We start from the raw sequence: 20553 nt of genomic DNA on the forward strand, positions 1-20553 counted from the left end.
TTTGTTATCACCAAGCTCACACATAGAATCAATGCGATACTAAAAAAATGTTGTCCTTTTCCTGGGTATTAGATATTACAGTGATTCTTCTCTCCCAGTAAGATAACAATGACAAGTGCTGCACACTACTGCTACCCAGGTTAGCAAATCTGCATTTGAAACAACACAATACATTGAGCTCAGTTATGAAATATTACAAATTACACATTGAATTCCCAGATGTAGTTTTGGCTTAGCATGAGCTGGGCAAAACAACATGGAGGATTTGCACTTGCATTGCTGAGTGCAAAGTTTAAAAAATTATCATTTGGTAACAATTCAGGATGGAAAGTATTATAAAAACATCACAGAAAGATATAGAGCCAGGAAGGCTTTATTTGGAAAATTGAGTAATATAATCCAGGACAGCATGGATATTTGTTAAAGGGCACTCTTGTTTTAGTAATCTGGTTACCTTTTACAATAGAGTAGTAACAAGAGCAGTGGATGAGGGGTAAGCATACACTGTCATTTTTTGATTTTTCCAAGGCATTTGACAGAGTGCCACATGACAAGTTGATTTTTAAGTTATTATTATTATTCAGGCCTCCATGGAGTCAAAAGACTCATCGAAGGAGGTCCTTCCTAGGAAACATAGTCTATCAATCTATTATGATTACGGCTATTTTGCCTGCTTCTGTTTAGGAGTGCCCCTGTTTAAATGTCATTGGCTATTTACTCACAGATTCTTAGGGCATTGTAGATGTGAATTTACCAAAAAGTATATGTAGCATAAGGAAGAGAAATTTACACATACCTTTTTCTGGGTGTTGCGGCTTTTTCTTCTTTCCACGATGTCCAAAAACTACTGAGTGTGTGTGTGGGGGGGTAGGCAATTTGGGAGAATTAAAATAGAAAAACCCAGGTTTTTTTGAGTAATATATTATATAAACATATATATTATATTATATAGGGTAGGAAAGGGTGAAAGGGTTGATTTTTTATAGGAAGGGGAAAGGGGGTTGACAGGGTGCGGTCCGTTTAGACTATTCTGGTCGTCATCTGAAAACATTGGGAAAGTGGATGCTATGTCAGGTTGGGTAGGTGCTTCTGCTTTTGAAGTGTTTGTGTTGTCGCCTATTGGGCGGGGTTGTGACCTCAATTTATGTTGTGAAGCTTCCAAACCTCGGAGATTATGTAGGGCTAGTGTACGTTGATAGAGTTTGCGTCACATTTTATGGCTATTGTTTCCGATATTCTAAGCATTGTTTCATTGTCTTGTCTGTCTACTATGATGGCCTTGTCGATCTGCGGGGTATGTTTTTGTTCAAGGGCATGAACGGCTATTTCCGTTTTCCCTGTGCTTTATATTCGATTTTTCTTTTTGATGTTGTGTTTTTTAGTGTTTAAATGTTCTGGAATAGGGATGTTACAATCACGGAAGTGTTTAAATACTAAAAAACGCAACACATGATTATTATGTTAATTAACAGCGGTTTTTCTTGCAAAGAGAACAAGAATATGGTTTATTCTTGTTGTGTATATTACTTATTTTAAAAGTGTTGGAAGTGGATGTTATGTGCATATTACTTATTTTCAGATAAATACGCCCAAATAAAATGGATAGATTTCTCAAAAAGAAGCGTGATATTGAAGAATCAGATTCTGGAAGTGAGCAAAGGTTAAGTGCAAGTAAGAAAGCAAAATCACGGCCTACTCGCAAATATAATGAAAGTTATTTAAGCTTTGGTTTCACTTGGACCAGAAGTGAAGATCATCCTTTACCGTTATGTTTAGTATGTGGATGTAAAATGGCAAATGAATCATTGCTTCCTAGTAAATTGAGTAAACATTTTAAAACTATACACTCTAATTTACAAGATAAATCTCTAAGTTTTTTCAAGAGATTGTCTGAACAGCAAACAAAAGCAGCAAATTCTTTTAAAAGTATAATGACTGTTTCTGATAAAGCTCAAATCGCTTCTTATCAAGTCTCAGAACTAATAGTAAAAAATATGAAAGATCATACTTTAGGTGAGTCACTTATTTTGCCTGCATGCAAAAAAAATGGTCATGACAATGCTAGGAAACAAAGCAGCAATGAAAATAAGCAAGATTCCTCTGTCCAACGATACAGTTCACAGGCGTATTATAGAAATGTCTTCTGATATCGAGAAAAATGTATGCAGTAATAAACTTCAGTATTCAAATTTTGCATTGCAAGGTGATGAGTCAACAGACATTACCAACAAGGTGCAACTCTTAGCATTCGTCCATTTTATTAATGAAGATCAAATAGTAAATCAGTTTCTTTTTTGCAAAGAATTAAGTGTCTACAAAAGGTGAGGACGTTTTTAACATTTTGAATAGCTATCTTGATAAATGGCAGTTAACATGGAAGTCGTGTGTAGGCATTTGTACAGATGGAGCCCCTTCCATGGTAGGCAGTGTTAAGGGCCTTACATCTTTTGTAAAAAAACAAAATGAGAATGTTATCGTAACTCACTGCTTTCTTCATAGGGAGGCCTTGATGGCAAAAACATTGGGAGAAAAATTAAGAGAAGTTTTAGATCAAGTTGTTCAGATGGTAAACTTTATTAAAACAAGACCTGTCAAATCGTGTTTATTCGAAAAGCTTTGTATCGATATGGATTCACAACACAGACGGCTGCACAATTACATTTTTGTAACCTCTTTCGGTGCGAATTTTGGATTGCCAGGTTACAGCATTTGGCTGATATATTTCAGCAGCTCAATATTTTGAGTACTAGCATGCAAGGGAAAGAAGAAAATATTCTCACATCCACTGACAAAATGAAAGCGTTTCAGAGAAAACTACAGATTTGGAAAAGAAAAGCTGTTGAAGGTAATTTGGCAATGTTTCCATTGGTAAGTAACACTTGCATAAATGAAACACTTCCCATAATAGTTGAACATTTAACAAGCTTAGAAGAAAAATTGAGTTCTTATTTTCCATCACTTAACACTGAACAATAAGATTGGATTAGAAACCCATTTATGGAAACTTCAAGTGATTTTGGTTTAATATTAACAGAAGAACTGGCAGCTATATCCACTGATCATGGATTGATGATTAAACATGAGGAATTGTCTCTTGAAGCCTTTTGGATTTCTATAAAAGAAGAATATGTGTCAATATCCAAAAAAGCTTTGAACATTTTACTACAATTTTCAACATTATATTTATGTGAATTAGGATTTTCTACCCTCACCACAATTAAGTGTAAAAAGAGAGGAATTCTTCATTGTATTGACGAGGAAATGAGAGTTTGCCTTTCAAATATATGCCCAAAAATTGAAGCAGTCGCTAGGACACATTGGGCTCATGTTTCTCATAAACACAAGAATGAATAAACTTAAGGTATGTTTAATTTTATTTTTTTTTATCGCATTCTATTTTTTCTGTAATATTTGACTTAATTATTATAACATATTTCTCAGACATTTGTATATAATGCACCTACAATTATTTGTAGGATTTTAAATGTGCCCCGACTTCAAAAAGTTTGAGAACCATGGTATAGGGCATTCAGATCACATCTGGATTTCTGTGCTCAGATCTGGTCACTGGAATTTGAAGGAGATGAAGTAACCTTAGAGTGGGTGCAGAGATGAATAACAAAAATGGTGTCAGGACTGTACAAAATTGATTGAGGATAGACTGAGGGCATGTATACTGCAGAGTTTGGTGGATAGAAGGCAAAAGGGGGTATATGATCGAGACATTTAAGCTGCTGAAGGGTTATTATCGTATTAGCACCGAAGAGATTTTTCATATGGTAGAATGAGGAAAGGAGCAAGTGCCTTTGCTTTTCTTAAGGCAGTGCTCTTTGGATAATCTTCTTCGTAGTTTTAATGAACAATTCAATAGTGTCTTTCAACATTTGCTTTTTTCGGTAAAGCCACATTCACTTTGCAAATTATACATACGCATTTCTTTCATCATAATAAAGAAAAAATCTTCTTCCCATTCTTTATGATAGTGATAAGTTTTTATTTTTTTCACACTTGTTCTTGGCTCACTCATTGTTACCCTTATTATTATTATTTTTTTTTAACAATACTAATTGCATTCACTTAATTTAAAACAATACACACTAAAGATCGATAAACGGAAAACGATTTCATGGGATTACTCGGTACTAAAATACTGGATAATACACTTTGGCTGCAAGAGTCTTGATCAAGAACAATACACAGATGGACTGTCAACTGCCAGTGTACACATCATCAAATGTTACCATTGGGCGCGTTCAGAACCATCAAGCGAACGTTTCTGGATGAAGCGAATCATGTGACTGCTGTAAAGCGATGTCTTCGTTGTTAACCGCTAAATTATAAACTTTACATTAGATTAGAAATAAATTAGTTTGATATGTTTGACAATTTTTTTATCAATTAATAATTTTGATTATCTTTTATCTATTCATTTTCAATCTATTTATTTGTTTAATTTGCTACATTCAGGTGCCTTGCGGTCGACCGCAGTCGACGTCTTGGCCATCCCTGATATAGACCCTCTTGATAGCAACCTTTTCCTGTTTGACTACCTTCCAAACCAATAACTCATGATCAGTTTTCCTAACAGGTGGCAGTGTTGATACCTCATTCACAACCACATCCTGTGAGGATATTGTCAAATCTAACACTAATAAGCCTCGTGGTGTTTCTCTCGCATGCTGATTTAGATAGTTATTCCATAGAAACTCAACAAATTCACTCTCCTTGTTACTATACACTGTTTCTTCTTTCCAATCCACATTCCTATAAGTAAAATCACCCCTTAGGATCATCTTCCTTTTATTTGCCCAACAAATTTTTCTAAACATTTTACAATCAATACTCTCCACATTTTCTGGCCTATAACAGCATACTATTCTATTGATCTCAACTTCACACCAAACAGTTTCAAAATCTTCACACATACTATTATTTTCCATTTCGACTCTTGAAGGACACAATTCCTCCTCTTTTCTTCATCCTTCTATCATTTTGGGAAATTCTATATCCTACCATTTCAAGTCCTGACAGTATATCATCTTCAGCCATTCAAGTTTCACTTATGCCAATTATCTTTGGGTATACTGATTCAATCAGTGCTACAAACTCAGTCCTTTTATTTCTGATACTCCATAGATTAGTATATAAGCATAACAATTCTCCACTCTTTGAGGCCATCCCATCAACACATCACTCTTTTCTCTCTCTCTCTGTTATAGTGCACTTCTCTCTTCATTTTGACCATCCCCATTTCCCTGATTCTCATTCATATTCTTATCATTCCACCGTTTTGCGTTGCATCACTTTCTCACCTTTGTATCTATCCTCTTCTGTCCTTCCACAACTTGCTTCTCAGCCTCTCACTCTCAGCAGTACTAATTTCTATGAACTCTGTGTACTCTTAGTTAATAACAATAGCTCCAAATGACCAACATCAAACCCATTCATTGCATTCCATCAGCTTTGAACCATTCTAACTTCACTTTGAATTCATTCCATACATTCATAAATTGAACACTCTCTGCCTGTCACAATTTGGCAATCTTCTCATTCATTATAATTGTTCTCCTCAGTTCACTACAGTCATATCTGGGCAACAAACTGACCACCCTCCCAATGATACTATTGTCTTTCACTTCCTGCAACAACTTCTTCAAATCCCTTTCCACATTTTTTGTCTCACTATCTAAGTCATTTATTATTGGTGATAGTGATGTTTTCTCACTGGTGCAGGACACTAGTGTACAGAGGATTTGAAATTGGAAGTGATCACCATTTAGTCTTGAGCAGGATATTGAAATTGATTTTATATCGAAAAGAAGAACATGTAAGAAAGTTTTAAAGTGAATTAAAGTTAAACAGCTTTCTATGTGAACTGTAGACTAAAATGCACAAATATTATTGAAGAAAAATTGAAAGAGATTGAGAACAGGAACCAAATCTTGGTGATTTAGTGGCAAATTCTGAAGAAAACATTGATTGATTCAGCCAGAGAGGCATGTGGTGAGGTTGTCTGCAAGCATAGAAAAATCAGAACTCTATGGTGGACACAGGAAGTTAGAGGAAGTGAAGGAAAAGAAAAAAGCATATCAAAAGTTCCTGGTAAATAAGTCAGCATGTGCTCTTGGAGAACACAGAAACAAATGTAAGAAAGGTAAATGCTATAGAACCAGCTAAACAAAAGTCATGGGAAGATTTTGGTAAGAACATAGAAAATAAATATCCGGAAGGTGGCAAAATATTCTGGAGGTGGTATTTGTTGAATAAGCTCAGAAATGGAGGAAAGAGTGCTGTAAAAGGAATGATAAAGGTGACATGAAAACTGGAGAAAAAGATATCCTTGATGTATGGAGTAATTACTTCAAAAAATTGCTAAAACAATAGGTGACAGCATAGTGGTAAAAAACACTCAGCAGGCATGCAAACAGGAATACATATCCATATTTGAAGTAGAAAAAGCCATCAAAAGCCTGAAATGTGGAAAGGCAACTGGAGTAGATAATATTCAACCAGGAATGCTCAAGTATAGAGGTATAAAAGTTACAGTGGCTGCACTGCATAGTTCAGAAGACCTGGTCAGAGGGACAAATTCCAGATGATGTGAGTAGAGCTCTCATAGTATCCATAAATAAAACTGAATGTGAGAATTACAGAGGTATTTTCTTACTGAGTGTTCCTGGTAAGATTTATGCAAGTATACTTGAGAAAAGGTTGAGAAGTATTGTGGAAGGGAAGCTTGGTGAAGAACAAGTTGGATTCAGGCCAAACAGAGGCTGTAAGAATGAGATTTTCACTTTATAAATTGAGAAATCATGGGAATATAACAAAGATCTGTATTTAAGTTTTGTCGATCTGGAAAAGGCATATGACAAGGTTCCAAGAGAGAAGCTATTCAATACGCTACAGTTATATGGTGTCCATGGGACATTATAACAAGCGATACTTAGTCTTTATTTGAGTTCTAAGTCAACAGTTAGAATTGAAGGAAATACAGGAAGATGGTTTAATGTTAAATCTGGTGTCAGACAAGGATGTACATTATCCCCGCTGTTATTTATTTATTGTATATGGATTAAAGGTTAGCAAAACAAGTGTTCTCTGCCTGGTTGGCTGGAAAAAGACCCAGCGGAAGACAAAGATATAGGTGGATTGATACAAAAAAAAAAAGCCGCTTTAGAAGACAGAAATATAAGATCTGATAATGTTGGAGTTTTTACAGGTAACAGATTGATTTGGAGGAGAATTGTAGATAGGAAGTTAGTCGTGATGTAAGTTTTTCATGTAGTACTATCATATTCTGCACACATCTTGAGGGTACATGTCAGGAATTTGATGATAGTGATGATATATATAACTAGCTGCATGCTTCACAAAGCCTAACAGCAAATCTTAACCTCCATGTTTCTTCCATAGGATTTTACGGCCAGTCAACAACTTGAAGAGTGCAGTTTTTAAAACTAGTATGGAAATTACGTTTTTCATTTTTCTTTCCTAATGCACTCTTGACAGATTAAAAAACAGCGAAATTTTCATGATTTATTTTGTTACTTCCATAAGACTGCATTTTTTTCATCCAACATATATATCTCTTCTCTTCCACACTGAACACGAATACTGTCCTACCTTAGGTATATCAGACTAGAAAGTATAAATGACGAATTATTTTTTGACAGTAAAAAGATTTCTTAATGTCTTGTTTGTAAGACGACATTTAATTCTTAATGCCTTACAAATAAAATACTTCTGGAAAATTGGACTTCATTTGTACTATTTTACAGTGTAACTCCATTTGTTTCTGAATAATCATCATTTATCACCTCACTTGTGTTCATGAGAAAGAAATAAACATATTGCAGCATTTTTTCAAACACTGAAATATAAATGCCTATTGAGTTTCTCCTTTCTGGTACTATCCATTCAATTACACTCTTAATTCAGGATTTACTCTTGCTTAAAAAATTCATTTTCAGAGATTACTATTCCAGCCCAACTTACAAAACGAGTCCTCTAGTTTCCATTCTTAAATTTTTGCTCTGTTCATCCATTACTTGAATACCAATGTTTTCAGAATGTCGCCAGTGAAACGCTTTGCTGCACATTGGAAGCCATTCAACTAGACAGCAAGTGAGAAGTTAATAGGCGTACATTTAACAAATTCCATGAATTAAATAAAACCATTGAAATGATTACAAATAACTGATATCAGATCTGATACAAATAACATCATCAGGATTTAAGATTCCCTATGCCACAAATCCTTGTTATTACTATTATTTTTATTTATTTATATATATCAAATGACAGCAAATTTCATGCAGAACTGCTTGTGATGAAGAATACCTCTCTGACTGGACTTCCATGGTACTGATTAGAGGGTTTCTACCTGGTCTCTGACGAAAGTACTTCCTTTCAGGAATAGCTTTCAGGCCAGTGAAACCTAATGAATGCACTAATAAAAGTTGAATATCTATTCTCTTGGCGAGAGTTCATATCATAATGAGACAAAGTCAGGTGGCATATTGTGTATGCAGAGTGGAATTATCATCCCTAAAGGATAAGTAACTTTTTCATATTTTATTTCAGAATATTAGGTTAACTAATTATTGTTTTTGTTTTAAATGGATGTGGGGTTGTGAGCTAGTTAGTTTGTAAGTAAATGTATTTATGTATTTTTTGTTTGTTTGTTTAAATACAATATTGTCGGCATTACACCAATGTGTGGATGAATAATGGCTGCAAAGACCATGTTGTCGGGTGATATGAATTTGCAGAATTTTATTCAGTGCAGCGTGTGTGAAATATTGTCGAGAAAATTAAAGGATATGTGGAAGGAAATTGAAATGGGGGAGAGTGTGCATTAAGTGTTCCAAAAGTGAATGTCTGTTAGGTGAAGAAAACATAACACAGTAAGTATCAAGTGATTATTATGGGGGACTTCAACTATGGAGATATAAGAGTGGAAAGAAAAAAATCACATGGCAGGAAGGAAATAGGATTTATACACCTACTAAGAGAATGCGGTCTTGATGTAGGAGATTGTAAACATGAGGAATATTCTGTCATGAAGGGTATATGTGGAACTACAAGGCAGGTGATTATGACAAGCTTAAGAAGAAGAAGCTTAAATCTGTGCCGTGGCATAAAATACTGCTGAGTAAGGATGTCTAACTCCTATCCGATTAACCCTCCTTACCATAGGTAAGGAGGGTTAATCAGGTAGGAGTTAGATGGATGAGTAATATCATTAAGCATGAGTAGCAGAGGAAGAAAATGCTGTGGAGGGTACACAAAGAGAAAGGTGAACAGCATGGCAAGAAAGGCAGATTATGATAATGAATCAGATTATGAAAAGAATCTAGCCAAGTAGACCAAAGAAAATTCCAAAGAATTCTTTCGTTATATGCAAGTAAGAGAAAGAATGATTAAGGAAGATTAACCTTATTGAGTGATGGTCATGAGGAGATAGAAACAGATAAAATAGTTGAGTTATTTTCTTTTTTTTGTTTTAGTTCTTTGACAAAAATAGTTTATTAGTGCATTTACCTGCCAAATGACATTTTATCACTGTACCATCATTTTGTTTGTCGTTTAAACCAATGCAGAATACAGTTTGGTTGACTTAGTCAGAATTGCTAGTCTATTTCATTCATTCAGTAACTGAATGATACATACTAACAGTGCCCTGAGAAGGTAAGAATTGGACATAGGATATGAAGCTCTGGTCATTTCTTCAGATTCCTTCAAGTTCCTCTTAATCATCTAGCTTTGATCCTTAAGCAGTCCATAAAGACTCGAAATGTTCTTTGGCAGACAAGATTGAGCTATGTGAGCTAGGAATATGTGGTATGGATCTGAGAATTATTTGTGTATAGTCTGCAGAAAGTACCATGAATTGTAAGATTGCACTCAATGTATATGTATAAGCTGGTGCATATGGTTGAAATTGCATCCATATGAGATTGAAATTGTGCATTATTTCAGATATGGTAATTGTTGGTCGTGTGATGTGATGGGAATTAGTGAAACAAGATGGCCTAACATAGGAAAACTAGAAAGAGATGTCGTTACATTTGTATATTCTGGTGGAGAGAAGCATGAATATGGAGTGGGTTTCATGATTAAGAAAGACATCTTTAAATGTGTAATGGGGCTGTGGCCCATAAATGAAAGAATAATACTTATTAAATTAGCTGCAAAACCTTTTAACATCATAATTAACCAGGTTTATGCCCTACAATGAGTATCCAAGTGCCCTACTGGGTCACTTGGATACAAAGGTTGGAGAAGGGGAAGAAAATCCAGTTGTTGGAAAATTTGGATTAGGCAAAAGAAATGAAAAAGGTAAGAGATTGATACAATTCTGCATTCAAAACAACTTACACATAATGAATACTTTCTTTCAACATCCAAAGCGCAGACTATATACTTGGATAAACCCAGATAACTCTATAAGAAACCAATTAGATTTCATAATGATAAATAATAGATACAACAATAATATAATCAACATAAAAACATACCCGGGTGCTGATATAGGTTCAGACCATAACTCTGTTGTGTCTACTTTAAAAATTATACTAAAAAACATTTCTAAAAACAATCATACTGAAAGACTTGACTTGACAGCTCTGAATATACCTGACAACATAATGGTGTTTAACTCAGAAATTAGGAAAAAATTAGATCATGTAGGATACAGAAGACAGTATACTTTGTAACACAGAGGAAATTGAAAACATGTGGTCAAATTTTAGAAGTGCAATATATAAGACAGCAAATGAGGTTATTCCAAAAATTAAATACAATAAGAAAAAACCTTGGATGACTGAATCAATACTAGAACTTATGAAGAAAGACAAAAAAAGAAAAGTACACAACAGTATAGAATACTCAGTAAAAATTATAAAAAATGAATGCAGGAAGGCTAAAGACAAGTGGCTAAATAAAAAATGTAAAGAAATGGAGGAATTGGACAAGATACACAATAGTAAAGAAATGCATAAGTCAATCCAAGCTCTGACAAAAAGAAAAAATTTCTACCATAATCCTTGTATAAAAGATCAAAATGGAAAAATGCTACTGGAGACACAAGATATCATAAAAAGATGGAAAGAATATGGAAAAGTACTGTTTGACTCTGATCGCACACCAGATATACAAAATATGGATGGTAAACCAATTACATATGAAGAAATAGAAGACTCTCTAAGTCAAATGAAAACAGGTAAAACACCAGACCCTGATCAGATCCCTATTGAATTGTTAAAGAAAGTAAATGAAAACACACTTAATGACCTAAAGGTTATTTTTAATAACATCTGTGATACAGGATACATTCCCGATCTAAGGAAATCCATTTTGTCACTATTCCCAATAATCAAGAACTTTTGAATGTTCAGAATATAGACTAATAAGTTTAACAAGTCATGTTACAAAATTACTACTACTGAGAATAATCCTAGAAAGAATAAAAGGCACTTTTTCAGTAGAAATAGGAGACACTCAATCAGGTTTTCAAAAAGACAGAGAAGAGAAGGAATTTTCAATTTGAAAACATTATGTGAAAGAAGCCTATATCTTTGTTTTATTGATTACACCAAAGCATTTGATTCAATAGATCACAAGAAATTAATACATATCCTACAGAATAATGGGCTAAAAGGAAAAGATCTATGTATAATTACAAATATATACTGGAATCAAATGGCCTCAATAAGATATAAAAATGCATATTCTGACAACTTTGAAATCAAAAAAAGGAGTAAGACAAGGATGTGTCTTATCACCCTTACTGTACAATATATATAGTGAGCAAGTTTTTAAAAATATTTCGGAACTGAAGGGTGTAAAAGTCAGAGGTAGGAACTTCAACAACTTCAGGTATGCAGATGACACAGTCCTTATAGCTGAATCTGAAGATGACCTTCAAAACTTAATCACAGAGATTTACAACATAAGCTTAGCATGGGATTAATTATTAACCTAAAGAAAACAAAGTACATGGTTATATCAAAAGAACCAATAAATAAGAAACTAAACATAACTGTTAACAAAAAGAAAATTGAACAGGTTCACTCTTTTATATATTTGGGACAAATGTTTACAGACAGAGGAAATTCCCCTTAAAGAAATAAAAAGAAGAATAGAGTTAGCAAGAAAAGCCTTTATTGATATGAAAACTGTTCTAACACCCAAAGACATTAATATAGATACAAGAAAAAGATTAATAAAATGCTATATCTGGTCAAAACCTCTACAACAGTGAAACTTGGACTCTAAATAAAGAAGCAGAGAAAAAATTAGAAGCTTTCAAAATGTGGACCATCAGAAGAATGTTGAAAATATCATGGACAGAAAAAATTAAAAACAAAGAAATTTATTTTAAAGAAAGCAAAAATGAAAAGAACATTAATGAAAATAATTAAAGAACAAAAACTTAAATGTTTTGGACATCTAACTAGACAAGAAGGCATTCCGAAATTAATATTAGAAAGAAAACTGGGTGGAAAAAGAGGGAGAGGTAGATCCAGGAGAATGTGGTTTGAAGACATTAAGGATTGGACTGGCTTGAATTACCATAAATGTTCCAGAGCAGCAACAGAAAGAAAAAAGTTCCGTGACATGGTTGCCAACCTCCTCCTAGGGAATGACACTTGAAGAAGAATGCATTCACTACAGACATTCTCGAATGACTAGGTGAAGACAGTGAATTCATAAAATATTTGGTATATACTTATGAGGCTACCTACCATGTCTCATGGAGAGTAATTTGCCACACTGATTGAACAACTACAGATGTTGTAAAATCATGTTGCACAGTTTCCTGATCTTGATTGTTTGTTGGCTGAGTGGTTAGTATATATGTTCTCTGGCCAAGAGGCTGCTGGTTTGAATCCCACCATAGGCATGGGTGTTTGATTGTCATTAGGTGAGAGATAGATTTCATTGTCTGGTGTGAGAATACCACTCTGCTTTTGGGAGGCCTGGAGTGGCTTGTAAAAGTTCTATGTATGGTCTCTAGAGCAGGGTGTAAAAAAAATTAAATGAAAAATACAATACACACACACACACACACACACACACACACACAGTGGTATCTCGCTAATCCGAACTGCGGTTTGAAAGGAAAAAAAAATTTTATTTATTACGTATTATTTTGTGTACTATTATTTTTATTTAATAATTATTATTTTAACTATTATTTTATTTTATTATTACAATACAGTATTTTTTTTTTCATACTGTCTATTGTACGGTTATAGTGTAGGCCTATTTTGATTTATTGTGCGTGCATAATTTGGTTAAAAATATAAATCCAGATGTTGAGATTTCACAAACAGATGTTACGGAATGGATTACAGGTAGAACCGAAAGTGAAATCGAATCGGATGCTCAAATTATAAATATGACGCTACAGAATGAATTAGAAGACGATGACTCGAAGAAACGAAAGTAAAACATGAAGAGGCAGTTGACAGTTTTAATATGTGTATAGAATGGACTAAGCAGAATGATATGCCATACCCCAAAATTTTATTGCTAATGCAGCTCCGAGAAGAAGCATTCGAAAAAAGTTTAGCTTCCACGAAGCAAAAGAAAATCAGTGACTTTTTTACAAAGAAATAAAAAAAAAAACTTTTTTGTGTGTTATTTTGCGAAACTTTTTTTGTTGTGTACAAGAAAATGATATTTTTTACACAAATTAAGTTACGTACTGAACTGCAATTTTATTAAATCTGAATCCTCACACAGGTACATACAAACTAAATGTTTTACTAAAATAAACTTGTGTAGTGTATTATTTTTTAAGTTTTATATTACAGTACAGTAGCTTTTTTCTATTAATTACTTTATTTATTTATAGAATTAAATTGATGTACCATTAGAATCTGATTATTTTTGTCTTAAACACTAGTTATTGTCTCTTGGGGGGAGATTCGCTAATCCGAATGAGTACGGTTTTTAGTAGTTTGGATTAGCGAGATACCCTGTATATAAAATTAATAATATATATATATACATACAAGACATACTCAAAAAAAGACCCAACTTTTGTTATAAAGACTTCATTGCTCATTTTACAACATAAGCACTGTCCTCTTCAAAGTAGTCTCCCTCTACTGGCAATATACTATTTCCAATGTTTTTTCCATTGTTGGAATGCTTCCTGGAACACACTTTCTGTGATGGCATGCAGTTCTCTTATTGCATTTTCCTCAATCTCCTCTATGGTTTGAAAATGATGTCCTTTCAAAGTGGTTTTAAGCTTGGGAAATAGGAAAAAGTCTGCTGGTGCTTAGTCCAGAGAATAGGGCGGATGGGACACAACAAATGTCTGTTGTTTTGCCATACTTTGTGGCAAAACATCTGACATATTGTCGTGGTGCAAATCTAAGTCTGGTTTTCCCACAATTCAGGCCTCTTCCTGTGCACACCATCCCTCAAACGCACTAAAACTTCCTGGTACAACTCTTTGTTTACCATCTGACCATGTGGTACAAATTCATAATGGACAGTGCCTTTCCAATAAAAAAAAAATACAACCAACATCACCTTGATTTTTGACCGACTCATCCATCGACACGTAAACCACTCATTTCACTGCGGTCGGCTCATACAGTCCTCTCCATATGCTTGATTAGGCAATCTAAATGTTTCTGTAAAATTTTTACCAAGTTTGCAACAAAATTTCACACACACACATGTTCTTCAAGCTCTTTCATTGTCGCTTTGTCACTAATCCAATGAACAGCTTGTGCATGTGCTCACTTCAGCGGATGTAACTCGATGACTAATGCTCATAGTAGAGTGGCAAAAATGGCAGTTTGTTGTCAAAACCTGCTGCTAGGTGCGCTCATTAGTCATAGCTCACTGTCTGTGCCAATTGGCATGCTATTTAAAAGTTTGTTCTTTTCTTGAACACCTTATATATACACCTAATTCTTCATTTACACAGTAAATTGGTTCTAGAAGAAACTGTGCGAAAAAATGGAATAATGGTTCCAGGTGTGAAAACCAGATGCGAACAATAGGTTATTTTCAAACAAAACATGAACATCATTGAATAAAACTATTTAATTTTAATGGAATATTTTTTTTTTAAATACTTAAAGTATATACATATGTATCTTTCTTAAAGAAAATGGTGTGTCACTAATAAAACAGAAATTCGAAAAGGCTCAAATACACTCACACATATGGTTATTAGTTAAGTTTTATTTGCTCTCACTTTCTGACAGTAGCTGCATTCTTTTGTGTGAGACTGGAATTAAATCACTTCCATCATTTGTGAAACACTTTGACCATCCTGTTCATACTGCAATGGTGAAACGTTTTCTTCAGTAAAAGGAACTAAATTAGCGCTAGTTTCCAATAATTCTGAAGGTTGGGTTTTTTTTTTTTTGGTTTTTTTTTTACCACGAACTCTGTAATTAATTGTTGCGATGCTGTTTTGACTAGATCTTTGTATAATTCTTCATATCGCACCATACATGACTTCAGTTCACGTTTAAACTTCAGCTCATTCAGTATTTGGATAATGTGTAAGAAAATGACTTTGCAATTTACTAGCCATTCGAAGTCCTTCTTTAATTAATCCTGCAGCGAGTGGAATCCTTTCTTCATCATCATTACTTTTTTTTTCTTCTTCATCAAGATTCTCAACGACAGCTTCTATAATTTCATCATCACTAACAGCTTTGTCACCCATCAATTCTTCAATATCTGCAGACGAAAAATCATCAAATCCTTCACTAACTGCGTGTGCTAATCTGATGATATTGAGATTTTTTCACACATTCTGGCCAAGTAGCTTTCCAGCATGCATTTAAAGTTAATTTCAATTCTGATAACACCAACTTAGCAAGTTTGATGCAATCGAAAATAGAAAATTTCTTCTGCATATCAATAACTGTCAGTAAATTATCCTTATCTAATTTATCCAAAATGTATTGGAATGTTCTTATGTACTAAAAATATCAATAGTACCCTGGTCTAGTGGTTGTATTAAGGATGTTGTATTAGGTGGAAGAAAACAAAATTCCACATTCGGGTGTTCTAAAACAGGATGGCCAGGTGCATTGTCTATAATCAATAAAAAAAATCTGGTCAAGTCCAGATTTTTCCCCCCCCATCAAATAGTGTTTAACTTCTAGAACAAAACAATGATGGAACCATTCATTAAAAATTTATTTGGAACCCAACCTTTTTTGTTTGCCTTCCAGTGCACTGGTAATGTGTTAAAATCCACACCTTTCATTGCCTGTGGTTTTTGGGATCAATTAATGAGTAATGGTTTTAAACATTTCAAATTGTAAACAAGAAATGATTGTTTAGCAAACAGCTTAACTCCTTTCAAGCAGCTTTATATAGGCGGGCTTCTGGTAATGGGCCAACTTAACTTCGAGGAATCAGCATAGCACCCTTCTGTTTCCAGGAACCACAAGCAAGTGAATATAACAGATTATCTATCGGCTTAACTTCAGGGAATCATAATTACAAAAATTGATTTTTTTGTTGCCGCCACAATTGTGTATATTCTGTAGTGTAGAGTAATCCCTGATATTTAAAACATCGGGGGGGGGGGGGGTTCCCCCAAAATTGAAGTTTAAGTACCATTCTAGGAAATGATAATTATAATGGGAATACCCTTTTTAACAGAACTGAATTCAAACAGAAATTTTAAAAATAAGCGCCATTTGAACCATGTTGAATCAAAATATACCGTGTAAAATAGAATTGCTTTTATTTTATAAACCGTGTTATTTCTAAATCATGTAAAAAAAAAAAAAAAAAAAAAAAAGCCATGTGAAAAGAGAATTAGCTGTATATATTCTTAACCTGCCTATGGTATAGATATACTTTAGGTTTACAAAATCTTGAAATTGTGAATTAAAGTAAATTCAAACCTCCTTTCTCCTACATGGCAAAGTAGCATTTGCTTAAAAAAAAATTCCAGCAAATGCTGCTTTGCCATGTAGAAGAAATGAAGTTTGAATTTACTTGACAGAAACCTGAAATTCACAATTTCAGGTTTTTGGATTGATAGGGGTACATATTTAAGCAAAATTAGGTATGGTCTCTGGGCAATAAGGGGATTGCTCATCTAACCACGGTAGCTTGATAACTGAATATAAAAAATAAACTTTGGGATATGTTCTATTCAATAACACAAACTTTAATAAATATTGATTTAATATGGCAAACATGTTTTTTTTTATTGTGATTCATAGTAGTAAAGCATTTCCTGTATATATATTCTACTATTATAGAAATGCATGAAACAAATGTAGTTGGTTAGAATAAGTTACATTTAGATTACTACTTAGAGATTCTTGGGGATAATGTATCCTGCCCAGCCAATTGTCAAAAATAAGATTATAATTAAGTATTGGCATTATTAATATTTACTATGCCAATTTAATTTTCTGCACATCACTTTTGTTTTATTCATGCAGCTTCAAGATGACCAGTTGGGGCATAGAAAGGATACCACAACAAATTGGATTTCTTGTGGTTAATGAGGAGGGTGGTGTAATAGCGGTATGTTATGATTTTTTTTTAATTAGTATTGTTCATAAAATTAGATTATCTAGTCTTTATGTATAGTTGCAGTAAAATAAAATGAACTAAGAATTATTATTATTGCACTAGCACACCTCCACGGAGTCCTAGTTTGGTAGACCCAAACTATCGACACTATCTATCATAACTATCCTTGAAGTCATCAGTCAGAGCACTCACAAGTGATTTAGGCAACTCATTCCATTCATTCACCACTCTCCAAGCAAGACATCTAGTATTCACACCCTTGCTAGCACACTCTTACCTAACTTCCAGGGATGACCTTCTGTCCTGTCCTCTCAAGCTTAGTGCTCAAATATCCTCTAAAATCCTTTAAGGTACTTAAATATTTCAAGCAACCTATCAAACATCTTTTGAAAACCTCAATTCAATCTATCCTCATAGGGAGTATTCCAGAGATGGTTCACAATCTTGATCATTTGCACCTGTATCCTCTCCACCACTTCATCCCCAAGAAACCCACATGATCAAACCTGAGCAGTATTCCAAATGTGGTCATATGAAGGCTTTATAAAGAGGAATGATAATCCCTTATCTGTCTGTTAGTGTGTTCTTCAAGAACCAAGTAATGCTGTGAGCTACCCTGGCATATTTGAGCAATATGCCCTCTAAACTTCAACTCTTTATCTTCTACTACCATCCCCAAATTCTTAGCTTTATCAATTTCCAAAATGCAAACTTTATTCTTTTTCACATTAAATTGACATCTGTTATGTTTTGCCCCTACTTCAGCCTATTTAAATCATTCTGCAGCTCTCTACATCACATTGATTAACTCTTACCTTGTCTAACTTTTCATCATCAGCAAACAATTGAATATCTCCCTTCATATTATTTCCTATATCATTTATGTACCAATTAAACAACAGTGGTCCAAGCACAGAGTCCCTTGGCACATTAGTTCTTGGATTTTGCTCTTCCGTATACTACTTTTTGGTATCTGTCCATCAGGCACCCTTTTATCCATAGCACTAGTTTCATATCCATTTCCATTTGTTGCAGTTTGCATAACTGAGTTCTATGTGGTATCCTGTCAAATGCCTTTGCAAAATCCATCAGTATCATTGTATACCCATTCCCTTTATCCAACTCAGTTGTCACTCTTATAAACAATTAGTAGATTATTTAGGCATGACTGACCCTTCATAAAGCCATGCTTCCCCTCATAACTTACGTCTTATCCATCCATTCCTAAATTCTCTTTTTGTCCAACTTTTCAAATACTTTTACCACTACTTCTGAGATACTGATTGCTCTATAATTTGCTGCTAGAGACTTGGATCATCCTTTATGGAAGGGAATTATTTTGCCCTCCTTCCACTCTCTTGGGACTTTGCCAGATGCATAAACAGCCTAGTCAAAGGCATTGCCAGTTCCCCTGCACATTCTCTTAAAACACAAGCTGATATCCCCATCTAATCTCACAGCTGTATTTGCATTCAGATTCTGTTCTCACATCGGTCTCTGTCTCCTCTGCCATAATAGTATCTTCACATGGATGATATACTATACCTTTCCAAAATGGTCACTCAGTAGCTAAACAATTTTTCTTCTTCTGTTACCTCTCTACCATCTGCACTCATTAATGTTGCTCTTCCATAATCATTCTTCCTCTTACTTGCCACATAATGGAAAAACCCCAGGATTTCCTTTTGCCTGCTCGACTCATTTCTTCTTGTAATCTTATTTGTCTTCCTTATGATCCTAGTGACCTTTCTGCTGTTCATGAGTTTGCTGTCACCTTTCTTCTTATATACCTTCCACTTTTTTTTTTTCCCAGCTCATACTTAATGATACTATTCATCCATCTAACTCCAACTCTATTTATCCTTCTGACTTTGGGTATACGGTGTGATATTGTTTTCTCCATATACTCCTTGACTATCGGCCATGCACTCTGAACAACATTCCCTTGCAGATCTTTATGCCATGATACTGTTTCAAGCTGCCTCCTAAGTGTATCTTAATCACCTGCCTTGTAATTTCACATATACCCCTTCTTAACTGGAATTTCCACACATTTTGCTAATTCAAAGAATGACACCTAAATCATAGGCAAAGGAAATTTCCTTCTTTTTTATTTAGATTTTGATAGATCTTGCATGCAGTTTTTCACTTGGCTTGGAATTAATTTAGTATCATAGGTAACCCAAATTGGGGCTTATTACATTTAATTTTCAGAATTATCTTGTGTTGGCATGTTTGGCATTTCATTTTTGCCATTGGGTCTGATATGTCTTCTTCTTTGTTAAGTACAAGGACCAATAGAAGTTTATGCGACTAAATTGACATTTAAGTGGCGTGCATATATATTTTAATGTCAATGATCTTTTTGGCCTTTTTTGGAGCTTTCAATCTTTAACCAGCAATCTGTGATGTCAAATCCTATTATGACATTGATCTTTTTAATCAAGAGTTAAACATGGTGTTAAGAAACTTTACGAAACTTTTATGATGATTTGCAAGCAAATAATGGATGGGGAAAGTTTTGAGAACAATCTAGAATAGCTTGTAGGGCATTCTGTAGAGAAGAGAATGATGTACCACATGATTGAGTTAGCCAATAGCATGCTGGTAATATTGATAATTGCAGAATGCAGTATCATTGATATTTTTTAATGTTGATGAGACAGGATGTTCTGTCAGTTACTTTCACATGATACACTTATTGATAAGGGAGATCTATTCAGAGGAGATACCAAAAAGATCCTTTTGATAATTACCTGGCACATGATTTAACATTAGTATTAGAACCATTGAAGTTGAATTATCTCCAAATTATATAGGATTCTGCAACCTTTGTACTTCAGAATCATATGTGCAGTCAAAATGTATTATTAGAGGAGTCAGCTTGCTAAAATTAGTTTCGAAGGGTAATGGAAAGATACATGTTAATGAAGTACCATATTTACTCGAACATAACTCCCCCTCGCATATACCTCGTGCCACTGATTTTTCTTTACGAAAAAA

The 20553-nt window shown here is 34.2% G+C and overlaps 1 protein-coding gene across 2 annotated transcripts in view; it reads left to right on the forward strand.

The window, feature by feature from the left end:
• LOC150094960 (ragulator complex protein LAMTOR4-like) overlaps positions 1–20553 on the forward strand; it is an 84282-nt gene that overhangs the window by 13316 nt on the left and 50413 nt on the right. For both annotated transcript variants that reach the window (XM_090411235.1, XM_090411236.1), the window contains exon 2: positions 17457–17541. In XM_090411235.1, coding sequence (XP_090267361.1) covers positions 17464–17541 — 78 coding nt within the window. In that variant the 5' untranslated portion in view covers positions 17457–17463. The remainder of the gene's footprint in view (positions 1–17456; positions 17542–20553) is intronic.

This window comes from Typopeltis vanoorti, chromosome 21, assembly GCF_054136105.1.
Source record: "Typopeltis vanoorti isolate ZY-2024b chromosome 21, IOZ_Tvanoo_1.0, whole genome shotgun sequence".
Classification (NCBI taxonomy): Eukaryota; Metazoa; Arthropoda; class Arachnida; order Uropygi; family Thelyphonidae; genus Typopeltis; species Typopeltis vanoorti.